The sequence below is a fragment of the Macrobrachium rosenbergii genome, chromosome 9, assembly GCF_040412425.1.
Source record: "Macrobrachium rosenbergii isolate ZJJX-2024 chromosome 9, ASM4041242v1, whole genome shotgun sequence".
In the NCBI taxonomy this organism is placed as follows: Eukaryota; Metazoa; Arthropoda; class Malacostraca; order Decapoda; family Palaemonidae; genus Macrobrachium; species Macrobrachium rosenbergii.
In genome coordinates this window covers 28,451,168-28,464,072 of record NC_089749.1, presented here as the reverse complement: position 1 = coordinate 28,464,072, position 12,905 = coordinate 28,451,168, and the positions used below count along the sequence as shown (strand labels likewise).

Here is a 12,905-nt window from a genome sequence, read left to right as displayed (position 1 = left end):
GAAGTGCCTTCCTCATAGTTCATATACTGTAAGCTGCATACAAAAATAATCCAAGCAAGTTAAGATGGAAGGTCGGCACTTTATCCATGACTGGTAGGTTTATTAAAAAATATCACAATTACATTTGGTTTAATTTTCAATATAGGAGAAACAAAAAAAACTGATAAATCCAAGAAAGTGAATGTAGGAATTATGAAATTTGAGCCATGTAGCCTGGTGTTAGGGCCAGGGCAACCAAACAGTACCATCATGGCAATGAAAATGTGAAATTTTTTATACAAAAGTACATGAAAATTCACATATACAAGCACATACTTTTGCATTAAAATATGCATATCATTCACAGATTGAAACATTAGAAAAATACAAATAATTTAAATGTTAAAAATACCAACTGGTTTTATAAAGACTGTAAGGGGCCATTGAAAAATTTGGTAAAACTTTTTGGTAATTTTTTACCCCCTCCCCCCTTTTCATGCCTCATAACTCATGTCCAGACCCCCTCTAGAAAATTATGTAACATCAGCTAGTTCCCCACCCACCTGAATTATTGTTTCCCTTTTTAAATGCAATATATTAAAGCCTAGCCTAACAGACGCACAACTTACGGCACCACCAACTGATGGTGATTCAATCTTACGGCGCTTTTTCAGTGCCGCTAATGGTGTTTTACAGTGCCGTAACTTGATGCAACATCAGGTTATGGTGCCGTAAGCGCTGTTGATGGAGCTAACAGCAAGAATAGGTATTAAGTTAATGGAGCTTACAGCACTAACTTGATGCAACATCAACTTACGGCGCTGTAAGTGCAGTTAAAGGAGAAAAATCGACTTATGGCGGCAATCGACTTACAGCAGAAATCAACTTACACTGAACAGATTCTCCACCATAAGTCGAGGACACACTACCTGGAATTATTACCTCTAGGTTTTTCTCAATACTTTTATGTTATGATGTTAAAGAATCACACACAAATTTGAAATGAAAATTTTCTCTTATGCCATGTTTAAAAGAGGATTAATTTAATGTGCCACTTTTCTAAGAGTCATATTTATGCAAAAAGCAGAGAATGTTGGAGCTCAGAAAGGTATGCATTTATGGTGATGATACTCTATGTCATGTAATACATATACTGTAGTAGAAAATGTTGAAGTACCAACAAGGGTTTAATTTGTGATATTTTTTAACCATATAATTATGGAAAAAAAATTAAATATATTCTCAATACAGGCAGTCCCCGGTTATCAGCGGGGTTCCGTTTCTGAGGGTGTGATGATAATCGAAAATCGCCGCTAACTGAAAATCAGCGATTTTCGGGGTTTATCAGTGGCTCTGTTAGGTATGTATTGGCGCCAATACCCAATTATCGGCACCGATAAGCAGAAATCGGCGATTTTCGGCGCCGAAAATTGCCGATTTTCGTCGCTTGACAAGCCCAATAAAACCGGATGGCCATTAACTGGGGACTGCCTCTACGGTATTACTTTAATATAATACAAGTCTATTGCAGAATCTTTACTCTCTCTCTTTTGTCCTCCTAAATTTAAATCTTTTCAAAAGAAACAATGGAAAAAAATCTGAAAATGTTATGTAACTTATGGCTGCACCCCCTCCCCCTACTGTCTCACACACACACAACACTTCACTATAGCCCTCTTGCCACCCAAAGCGTTATGTAATTTTTGAACGGACCCTAAGGGGCTTGAGTAACACCTTGTCACCCCAAATTTCAATGACAGATTTCAGGCTAAGCCCATACTTTCTCCTGCTTCTTATAATTCAGGGAGCAGTGCACCACAATGTGATCAATACCAGCACATGTAACCTGTTACAAGCACACATGGGCACACTACAATCACTTAAAATATGCAGCACTGACACTTAAGATATGGATGCCTGATCCTCAATTAGGATAAGTTCAGACAAACTTAGTAGCTATGTACTAGTTTTTATTATTGGCAAGGAGTGGGGAACAAGCCCCTCTCTGGCTACTTCCTTAAAGTATATGACTTAATTGGACTTTTAATTAACCTGACAAACTTTTTAGAGCATAACAGTTTTAGTGACTTTCTTCCTTGTATGATGCCTCATTATCACAGACTTCAAGACTAAACTCAGAAGAAATGAAGAATTTTGTTCCAACAAGAAAAGTGAAAAATCTACAGGCTTTTAGGACTAAAGGGTAAAAACTATTAAAACCTTTCTAAGATACTAATGAACTGTTGGAGTCACATTATATGAAAGCATTTTTCTTCATTATATAAAACATGTTGCAGAGCCTAATGTAGTGCTGTCAACTCTGGAATAAATACAGATAAACTGTCAGTTAACTTACCTACTTATGATTCATCCCTAAGGATTACAGCATAACCAACACCACTGAATTTGAACCATCCATAGATAGCTTCCCACACCCTATCCATTGCTTTACTCTCAAGAAATCCAGATTTAAACTTTTCAATGAGAATATTCTTTGAGAAGAATTAATGGCACACGTGAAGTTCAGTTATTATATTATGTGGAATATGAGGATACTGTTGTTAACTTCATGGATTTTTAGCCTCTGCAGAGATTTCATTAACATGCTCACTTAACCTAAACCTGAGAAGGCTTAGATGATCTTTGCACACTGATCTCCTGCGAGTTACCAGCTTCTTTCAAAAGTTCCAAGGTAAAGTTACTGGAAGCAGCTTTAATTCTACACAGATAGTACCACAGATCCAACTCCTCCCTTCACACGTGATAATTCTTTAGTAGCCGCATGCACTATCGACAAACAGGGCTCTAATTGTACTGCAGCATTCTAAAGTCCATTTATACAGGGTTGAGTTCTTTCAATTTAGTTTTATATGCACAAGAATATATCTGATAGCCATACTAAAGCAGGGATCCAAACAGCAAATGTACAACCTCAATAATGACTCATGTTCCCTTATTAAGACCAACACTGTGAGAGTTTGAATTCAAATACCATGCCCCAAAATTTTACTTCATTTTCATAGAGTAAAATATCTTTTCAAATAAAACAGAACATCTTCAATAAGATTACATCTAGTGAACTGTATAGCCAAAGTCTTAGATGTTGAAAACTTAAAACTACAGTACAAGCAGTCCCCGGTTTATGGCAGGCTTAGTTAACAGCAATTCGGTTTTATGGGGCTTGTCTAGCGACGGAAATCGGCGATTTTCGGCGCATTGGCAATTTTCGGCGCTGAAAATTGCCGATTTCCGCTTATCGGCGCTGATAATTGGGTATTGGCGCCAATGACCGAAAATCTGCGCTTTTCGGTGCCGATAACCCCCAAAAATCACCGATTTTCGGTTAGCGGCGATTTTCGGTTACCATCACACCCTCAGAAACGGAACCCCGCTAATAACCGGGGACTGCCTTTATGTTCATCAACTAATTTACCGATGGCCAATATTTACAGGTTGAGATGGCATCATCACTAGTGCAGTAAATTATAATTTTGTTCTTTTTTAACAGTCTCTGCTTTTTCCAGAGGTCTTGAAATGAAATTTTTATGATAAAATAACGTTTCACTTATACTTACCCGGTAGTTACATATAGCTGTCGTCTTTGACGTCACGGCAGTATTCAAATTTCGCGCTAGCGCTATCGTTACAAAAGGTGATCCCTCTACCACCGCCCTCTATCGGGGTATCGGGAACCGTCCCAAGAACACGCCAAAGTTTTTGCCCAACTGCCCAGGTGAGGGGAGGAGGGAGGTTATGATTATGTAACTACCGGGTAAGTATAAGTGAAACGTTATTTTATCATAAAAATTTCATTTTCACTTATACAACTTACCCGGTAGTTACATATAGCTGATTGGCACCTTGAGGAGGTGGGGCACTGGCAGCTAATAAAATTCTTGGAATTATCTACTTGCAACAAGTTAGACATAGGTTCCTTACCTTTAAAGGTAGCTGACTCAGTGGTTACTGCCTCTGTAGTCTGCTGGCCTTTATATTGTGCCGAGAGGATATAAAGGGATCCGTGTGTCGGACACAATAAAAACAGTACCTGCCGTAGAGAACATGGCTGCGTGCGGACAAGTCTGATGCCCTTGATCAGGGCGCAGTACAACGAACAACAAAACGAGGGATCACCTAACATTACCATAAAACCAATACCAAAGATTAAAAACTGGAAGATACTAACACATCATGTATCTCCAGGCAACCTTCAAAAAACAACAACCCCAACACCAAGGTGAAAATGTTAGTTAAGGAGCGGACTCCTTTTCACCCTCCCCAACACCGTGTCAGTCGCAATAAAGGGCCCCAGCGTACTGCACTCTTCGAAAACAGTTTGCACGTCCACTAAATAATGCGATGCAAACACTGACTTGCATCTCCAAAAGGTGGACTTAACCAAGTCCTTCACAGATAAGTTTCTGCTAAAGGCTACAGAAGTCGAAACCGCTCTAATCTCGTGCGCTTTTACCTTAAGAATACTCATCTCCGAGTCAGCACACTGCTCATGAGCTTCTTTTATCAGGCTTCTCAAAAAGAAAGAAAGGGCATTCTTAGAGAGAGGCCTAGAAGGATCTCTAACCGAGCACCAGAGGTGGTCATTGGGACCTCTGAGCTTCTTCGTACTCTGAACGTAGAACTTGAGAGCTCTCACAGGGCAGAGGTACCTTTCGGGTTCTTCGGGACCGACCAATTGGGAAAGGTCCTTAATTTCGAACTCTCTTGGCCAAGGTCTAGACGGGTCTTCGTTCTTGGCTAAGAAACCAAGAGTAGACATACATACTGCCTTCCCCTTAGCAAAGCCTACTCTTTTGTCAATCGCATGTAGCTCACTTACTCTCCTGGCCGTAGCCAGAGCTACCAAAAAAAGAGTTTTTCGTGAGATCCTTCAAGGAGATGTTCGCCATCGGTTCAAAGGACTGAGACCGTAACCATCTCAGCACTACGTCAAGATTCCACGCCACTGGTCTCTTCTGGTCTCTCTTTGACGTATTAAATGATCTAATCAGATCTGAAAGGTCTTGACTCAAAGACACTTCAAGACCCCTATGTCGAAAGACCGAAGCTAACACGGCTCTATACCCTTTAATGGTAGGTACAGCAAGCTTTTTCTCTCTGTGGAGGAACAAGAGAAAATCGGCCATCTGGGCTATAGACGTCGAAGAAGAAGACACGCCTTCTCTTCGACACCAGGACCTAAACTGTGTCCACTTCGCCTGGTAAACATTGTCGGAGGATTCTCTTCTTGGCTTCGCGATAGCTTCCGAAGCCTCTCTTGAAAAGCCTCTCTTTCTGATGAGTCTCCTGACAGTCTGCAGGCGACAAGATGAAGAGCAGACAAGTTTTGGTGGAACCTCTGAAAGTGCGGCTGTCTGAGTAAATCTGGTCTCTCTGGCAGAAGTCTCGGAAAGTCTGACAGTAGGTTTAGAAGGTCCGGGAACCACTCCTGGACGGCCAGAGTGGAGCCACCAGAGTCATCCTTACGTTTCGATGGCTTGAGAACTTCGAGATTACTTGCCGCAGGATCTTGAACGGGGAAAGGCATACAGGTCCAGGTCCGACCAGTCCATGAACATTGCATCCACGAAACCGCTTTGTTGTCTGGAACTGGAGAGCAGTAAAGGGGCAGCCGAGTCGTTTTGTCGGTTGCAAAGAGATCTATGAGCGGACGTCCCCATATCTTTCAAAGCTCCTCGCAAACTAGGGGATGTAAAGTCCACTCGTTGGATAGGACCTGGTTCTTTCTGCTGAGAAGGTCCGCTGCTACATTTTTCTCCCCTTGAATGAATCTCGTTACTAGTCTGGTCCCGATCTCCTCCGTCCAAACTAGAAGCTCCTCGAGGTCTCGTAGAGGGACCACGAGTGAGTGCCCCCTGTTTCGAATGTATGCCAAAGCGGTCGTGTTGTCCGCCTGGACCAAGACGCATTTGCCTTCCACTTCTTTTGAAAGGCTAACAGGGCTAAGTGAACCGCTTTTAGTTCCTTTCGATTGATATGCCAGTTTCTCTCTTCTCTTTGCCACTGGCCCGAAACTTCTTTTGTCCCCATAGTCGCTCCCAGCCCTTGTCCGAGGCGTCGGAAAAGAGTTAGGTCTGGGTTCGGAAGCTGAAGAGGAAGTCCTTGTGACAGCCTTCCTTCTGACCTCCACCAACGGAGGCACTCCTTTATCTTTTCCGAAATGGCGAATGTGAAGGAGTCCGGGAACTGTTTCCTGGGCCACTTCTCTTGCAGGTAAAACTGCAGTGGTCTCAGGTTTAAGCGCCCCAGTTTTACAAACTTCTCCACTGAAGTTAAGGTTCCCACGAGGCTCATCCATTCGTTCAGCTGAACAAATCTTCCTCTGCAGAAAGTCGTCGATCTTCTGCAGGCATGAGGCTATCCGTTGGTTGGACAGAAAAGCCTGAAAAGTCAGAGTCCAGACTCACTCCCAAATAGACAATCTGCTGACTGGGAGTAAGGCAAGACTTCTTCTCGTTGATAATGAGGCTTAGAGACTTCATTAATTGAAGAGTCTTTGATAGGTCCTCCAAACAGCTCTCCCTCGAAGCAGCTTTGAGCAGCCAATCGTCGAGGTACATGGAAACTCGAATTCCTTCCAGGTGAAGATGTCTGGCTACTGACAACAGGATCCTTGTGAAAACTTGCGGGGCTGTCGACAGACCGAAGCAGAGGGAACGGAACTGATAAACCTGTCCCTCGAAGACGAACCTCAGGAACTTCCTTGAAGCTGGGTGTATCGGGACGTGAAAATAAGCGTCTTGGAGGTCTATCGAAACCATCCAATCCCCCTGATGTAAAGACGCCAAGACCGACTGAGTTGTCTCCATGGAGAATTTTGTCTTCTGAACGAAGACATTCAACGCACTCACGTCCAGGACGGGTCTCCATCCCCCTGATGCTTTCGTAACCAGGAACAGACGATTGTAGAAACCTGGAGATAGAGGGGCATGAAGCAGTTCTATCGCTTCCTTCTCCAGCATGGCTCGGACTTCTGAGCGAAGGGCGTCTAGTTTCATGGGAGTTGTGCGAGTACGCCTGTAAGAAACTGGAACCTCCACTAAAGGAGGTTTGGAAAGGAAGGGGATGGCATATCCTTCTTTTAAAACTTGGATCGTCCAAGGGTCTGCCGAGATCTGTTGCCACTCTTGCCAGAACCTTTGCAGTCTGGCTCCTACAGCTGAATGGAGGACAAAAGGTTCATTTCTTCTCTGGGGCCGTCGAGGTTCTAGGCGTGGCTTTGCCTTTTCCTCTGGCCCTGCCAAAAACACGTTTAGAGGGTCTTCCTTTATACTATCCATACGAGAAAGCAGGGGACGAAACACCGCGCACAGAAGCGGTAGAAAGCACAGGTCTCTTCGCTTTCTTGGCAGACTCACGACAAAAGATTCTGGGTTGACTTCTGGGCTAACGCCTGGGAAATTGCAGCAACCAACTCTTGCGGAAACAGATGAGCCTTGTTTAAAGGAGAAAACAAGAGAGCCGACTTCTGGCTTGAAGAAACACCTTTTGCTAGGAAGGAGCACCAAAGTTGCCTCTTTTTGAGAACCCCTGTCGTAAATAAAGAGGCCAGTTCTACTGCACCGTCGCAGATGCCCCTATCCATGCAATCCACTACTCCTACCACATCATCCAAGAGCTCGGAAGGAAGATTAAAATCCTTAATCTTCCTGGCTAAGGCCGCAATCGCCCAGTCCAGGAAGCTCACAATTTCAAGAGTCCGAAATACGCTCTTGAAAACTTGATCCAGTTCGGAGGACGTAAAGAAGACCTTCGCAGAATTAAGTGCGGTCCTCCTACTGGCATCCATGAGACTGGAGAAGTCCCCCTGTGCGGAGGCAGCCACACCCAGGGAAAACATTTCCCCAGTCTCATACCAACTCCGGTTACGGAAGGAACGACGAGGAGGGGAAGACAGAAGACGTTCTTTCCAATTTCCCTCTTCTCGGCCAGCCAAGCATCCATCTTCTTAAGGCCTTTCTTGCCGAGACGGACAGGACAAGTTTGGTAAAGTCCGAAGAAGAAACAGAAGCCTTGTCCCTCTTGTACTGGGACCCAGGAGACGGAGGAGCCGCAGGCGAGAACGAATCAGGAAGTTCTCAATAAAGAACTTCAAGAGCTTCTTGTAGGAAGAGAGTTGCGGAGACTTCTCCTCCTTACACTGCTCCTCTAAGCCCGAGAGGAGTTCGTCAGAAATTGGGGATAAGTCCAGCTGGACAACATCTTCATCCAAATCTCCTTGAACTGAGACTTGAGTTACACGAGGGGGCTGGAAGGCTAGTGACATATTCTTGCTGTGTCACCGAAAGAGTTTGAGCCTGTTGAGGAGCCATCGGAGGCACCAAAGGAGGCGCAGTTGATACAGCAACCGAAGGTGGCGCCAAAGGCGGAGCCGTCGGTACCACAACGACAGGAGGCGTCAATGAAGGCGCAAGCGGCGGCGCTACCGGAGCGGCAGACATAGTCGTCGAGGCGGGCGCCGCTGGTATCACAGGAGGCGCAATCGGCACAGCAGCCAAAGGTGGCGCCAACGGAGGCGCAAGCGGCGGCGCTACCGGGGCGACAGAACGAGGAGTTGAGGTGGGCGCCGCTGGCATCGTAGGAGGAGCCAAAGAAGAGACTTGATTTTTAGACAAAAGTTGTAAAATCGAGTCCAAACGGGCGTTAATTCCGTCAATCACAAGCTGTTGAGGTTCATCGAATGCTGGAGCAGGCGCCACAGGAACAGGAGTCACAGGAGTCGCTGGCGCCAAAGGAGCAGGCCTCTCAGATGTAATCGTCTGATAGGGAGGATCCGCCCGATAACGAACGAGACGAGTCCGACGAAGAAAGCCTCTCCGGTTCTGCCCAAAAGCTACAGGAGGGGGAAGGATCCTCCAGAAGAGCCTTCTTCTTAGGAATCTTCAATGGAGAAAGCAGACGAGACCTCTTCAAAGGTCTAGAAGAGTCGCGAAACGCCAACCTCTAGGCGGGGAGGAACTCCAACTGGATCCACTCGACACTCTCCGCTCCTCACCTTTTCGGTGGTGAGGGCCAGCAGCCTGGGAAGCGGCAACAGGACTGCTTGAGGGGGCAACTACTCGGGAGCAGGTCCCACTCACCTCCTTTCGGCTTTCGGCATGCCTTCTCCCTGGAACCTGGGAGCCTGACAGGGGCCTAGACCTGGGAGCGTGAATGGGCCGAGAAGCTACCTCCTCCACAACACTTACACAAGGCACAACACTCGCATTATCACTGCGGTCTACTAACCGCTGCAAATTGTCCCCCATTTTCTGCATGGAAGACATAAACGCATTAAGGACTGACACGGTATCAGGATTGGGAGAAACGGTGTCCGGGGTAGGTAAAACTACAGGAACTACAGGGGGAGCAGGGATAATAGGATTTACGAAAACCTCTTGACTACCTCCTGACCTCGAAGACCTAGAAGAGGCCTTCCTAATCCTATCTCTTTCTAGCTTCTTCATGTACTTCCCCAAAGCACTCCAGTCAGACAAAGTTAGAAGTTCACACTCGTTACAAGTCAAATCAGCAGAACATTTTTGCCCCCTGCATGAAAAGCACGAAGTGTGCGGATCTAAACTAAGCTTAACAAGCCTGGTTTTGCAGCCTTTGCTGCAAAACCGGATACCACTAGAACCAGAATCAGACATAATAGTCTAACTAATAATAACTATCAAGCAATAACTAGCGCCAGCAAAAACAACAAACCGAGTACTTCACCAAAAAGGAATTAGAAGTTCGAATTGTTGAGAAATACTACCAGCAGCAGAACCGTATTACGGTTCGCACGGCAAAAACTAATGACGTGTTCTTGGGACGGTTCCCGATACCCGATAGAGGGCGGGGTAGAGGATCACCTTTTGTAACGATAGCGCTAGAGCGAAATTTGAATACTGCCGTGACGTCAAAGACGACAGCTATATGTAACTACCGGGTAAGTTGTATAAGTGAAATTAAAGTTTTCTTTTTACAGATGAAATCTTTTTTATGAAAGTGCACATCTCCTTGGAAGTAGTTCAATTCCAGCTTGCTTTGCTAGTCTCTTCATTGCCAGGTACTGTACTCCTACCTTGCTAGGACCCAACAAAAGCTTATTTGTATTCCTCTATTCTCAATAACATGAAGCCGCTTTGAATTTTTAAAATCAGTGGGTTGGTTGAATTAAAGATATATCACCTGCAAAATGCTTTTTGAATCACATAATAGCAATTTTCTCAGTGGCTGTTACCTTACCATTCAGCTCTGCTGCAAAAACAGAAGTTTCAAAAGGAAGTGTACCTCTGGGATAATATAGCCTGTATAACGATGAGTAGCTTACAATCTGATGTGCTAACTGCACAATTTACAGCATTCATTTCAATGGTAAAGTTATATTAACTTAAATCACTTTTGACAAATCTACTATACTGTAATGGATAAAACCTTCAATTCACAATTACCATGGATAAATTTTACACTTTTTTTTTTTTATCTGAACCATGCTTTAACCTAGTTTCAACACTTACCTGAGGAGTATACACATTAAGGTACAAACAGTCTTCACTTCCCACAAACTTTGATTCTACTAGCTGAGGACATGGGGGAGGATCTGAATCTCCTTTTCTTTTGCCATTCCACTTGACATTCCCCACAGGGTCCTGAAATCAGGTTAACTTTTACATAGACCATAATAAACTACAACACATTCTTACTGATCTAAAACCATATACTGTACAGTAAATCCAGTTATTCCTTGCTTTTGAAACTAGCTCACTATACATCCTAGAAAAATCAACAGGTTAAAATAATATGATTCAGTTCTACCCCACCCACAAAAAAACATGCTCTTACACAGAATGCTTAAACACAATATGGTACCTATCTACAGTATATTGTTTACAACTAACCTGTTTTAAAAAATTTAGGTTTTATTTTATAGAAACAAACAACTCTCTCTATTAATGGATTTCTGCCCAATTAAAGAACACAAAATTGTTTATAAAATTATTTGGATAATTACAAAATTTGGATACTTACCTAATGTTCAATTTTGCTTACATTTTTTCATGATCAGCATTCAAAATAAGCAAATTAATAATGCTTGGCTGATCCAGATGGATTGTCTGCAATTGCCTGTACCCCACCAGATTATTTTAGAATGTTTATGTACTAGTCAGAATTCTTCCTAGCCCCCTGCTAAAATATGGAGAGGCTAAGTGGGTTTCCACTAAAACAGTAAGAAATTATCCAAATGAATTGATCAATTTTCATTATTTGGGATTATCTTACCTACTGTTAGTTAGCTGACTACCATACAGTACTGAAATGAAGGTGGTTATTGCAACCCAAGAAACATCTGCTCAGTCGAACAAACTACTGTAAACACTTTTCTTCAAAGGGAAAAAGCTTTTAAATATTCTTGCCTGCTGCGTGATCCTTCCTGTTAAGTATTGTCACCAGACAGTGAACCCATAGCAGTGTAAGGTCTTCATAGCAAGGCTTGTATGAGGATATTTACAGGGAAAAAGGACTACTGTATACCTCGTAGAGTTCTACTACTCCTGTGCCAAATTCCAAAGCCAAAAACCAACAGTCCAAAAGTAAAGACAATGACCATCTCCAGATACGAAGGTATGCTTCTACAAACTATTGTGTACCTTAGTACTCCCCAAACTCAACAATGGGATTTCTTAACCTAAATATAGGTGAAAAGGATTTTTTTTTATTGGTTCAGGAGAAAACCATTCCCACCATGACCATACGACGAAGGTCTTCACAATTCTTATATGAAATTTGATATGAAAACAAAGCAAGGCAAAACTGAGTCCCACATACATGGAGCTGCACTGGGAAACTCTAGCATAAAGTTTTTAAAGAGATTAAAACACATGCTTACAGCACAGACATTGAGAAATTTTACTTTCAAACAATGGCAAATGCTCATGATTCAACTCTTCATGCATTAGCTTGGTTAAGCAACAAAGAAAAACAAGGATTTGACTTTACATGATTAAGTGAGAAAAAAAGGCATTCCTGAACATAGTGTGTCTGGCCTCCTAACACCACAAATTCTTCTCTCCTGCTCTTCAAGGATTTAAGCCATTCTAGATAATTCCTTAGCAATATAACTGGACATAACAGAACTTCCTCTTAACTGACTACTGAAGCAGTTACATTAAGCAGTCACAATTCAAGGAAGGGATTGGCTTATGTTATTAGCCCTTAACATAGAAAAAAAAAGACTTGTCTCCTTGAACTAAGCCCTAAAAGAAAGGGCTTGAAGCTCACTAAAACACTTTGCTGCAGCCAACACTAAAGGAAAATGTGTTCTGAAAGCTGCTCTTGAGAAGCTTTATCCAAAGCTAAAATCTGGAAGATTTATCATCTTCACGCCCTTCTGAAAAAGATAGTGTTATATGTACACAGGCATCTAGTTAAGAAACAGGACACAATAAAGCCGTTACGCTGGCCCCTGCCACTCGTGTGTGTGTGTGTGTGTGTGTGTGTGTCCCCTTTCAGTTAATACAGTTTGGTGCTGTACTGTATTTAATAAAAGAGTTCTCTCGATTATCCTCATACATACTACAGTATCCATAACTCAGTATTATCCACAAGCAACCACAGTTCCTAAAAGTTTATGTGGATATATATAAGAACATTTTGTGCCAACAAAAATACATTCTTTTCCTAAAGTCAGTCTCAGAAGTTTACAATGCATGCAAGAGGGCAAAAGTTGAGTTTTTTAAAGGCCTATCCTAACCCCAGCGGAAGGTTATCTTTTGCTAAAAAGTAATCAATTACTGCATATGACCCCTTAATGAAGCATATAAATTATACTTAAAAATGGTAAATAAACATGGGTATCACTATAAACAGAAAAATATATCTAGCTAATCACAAAGATTCATTTCCATGTCGGCCAACTATGGTAGACAAATCAATGGGCT

At 43.0% G+C, this 12,905-nt stretch overlaps 1 protein-coding gene across 3 annotated transcripts in view; it reads right to left on the bottom strand.

The window, feature by feature from the left end:
- LOC136841655 (juvenile hormone esterase-like) overlaps window positions 1-12,905 on the bottom strand; it is a 302,032-nt gene that overhangs the window by 243,674 nt on the left and 45,453 nt on the right. For all 3 annotated transcript variants that reach the window (XM_067108801.1, XM_067108803.1, XM_067108802.1), the window contains exon 3: window positions 10,485-10,616. In XM_067108801.1, the coding sequence (XP_066964902.1) occupies window positions 10,485-10,616 (132 nt within the window). The remainder of the gene's footprint in view (window positions 1-10,484; window positions 10,617-12,905) is intronic.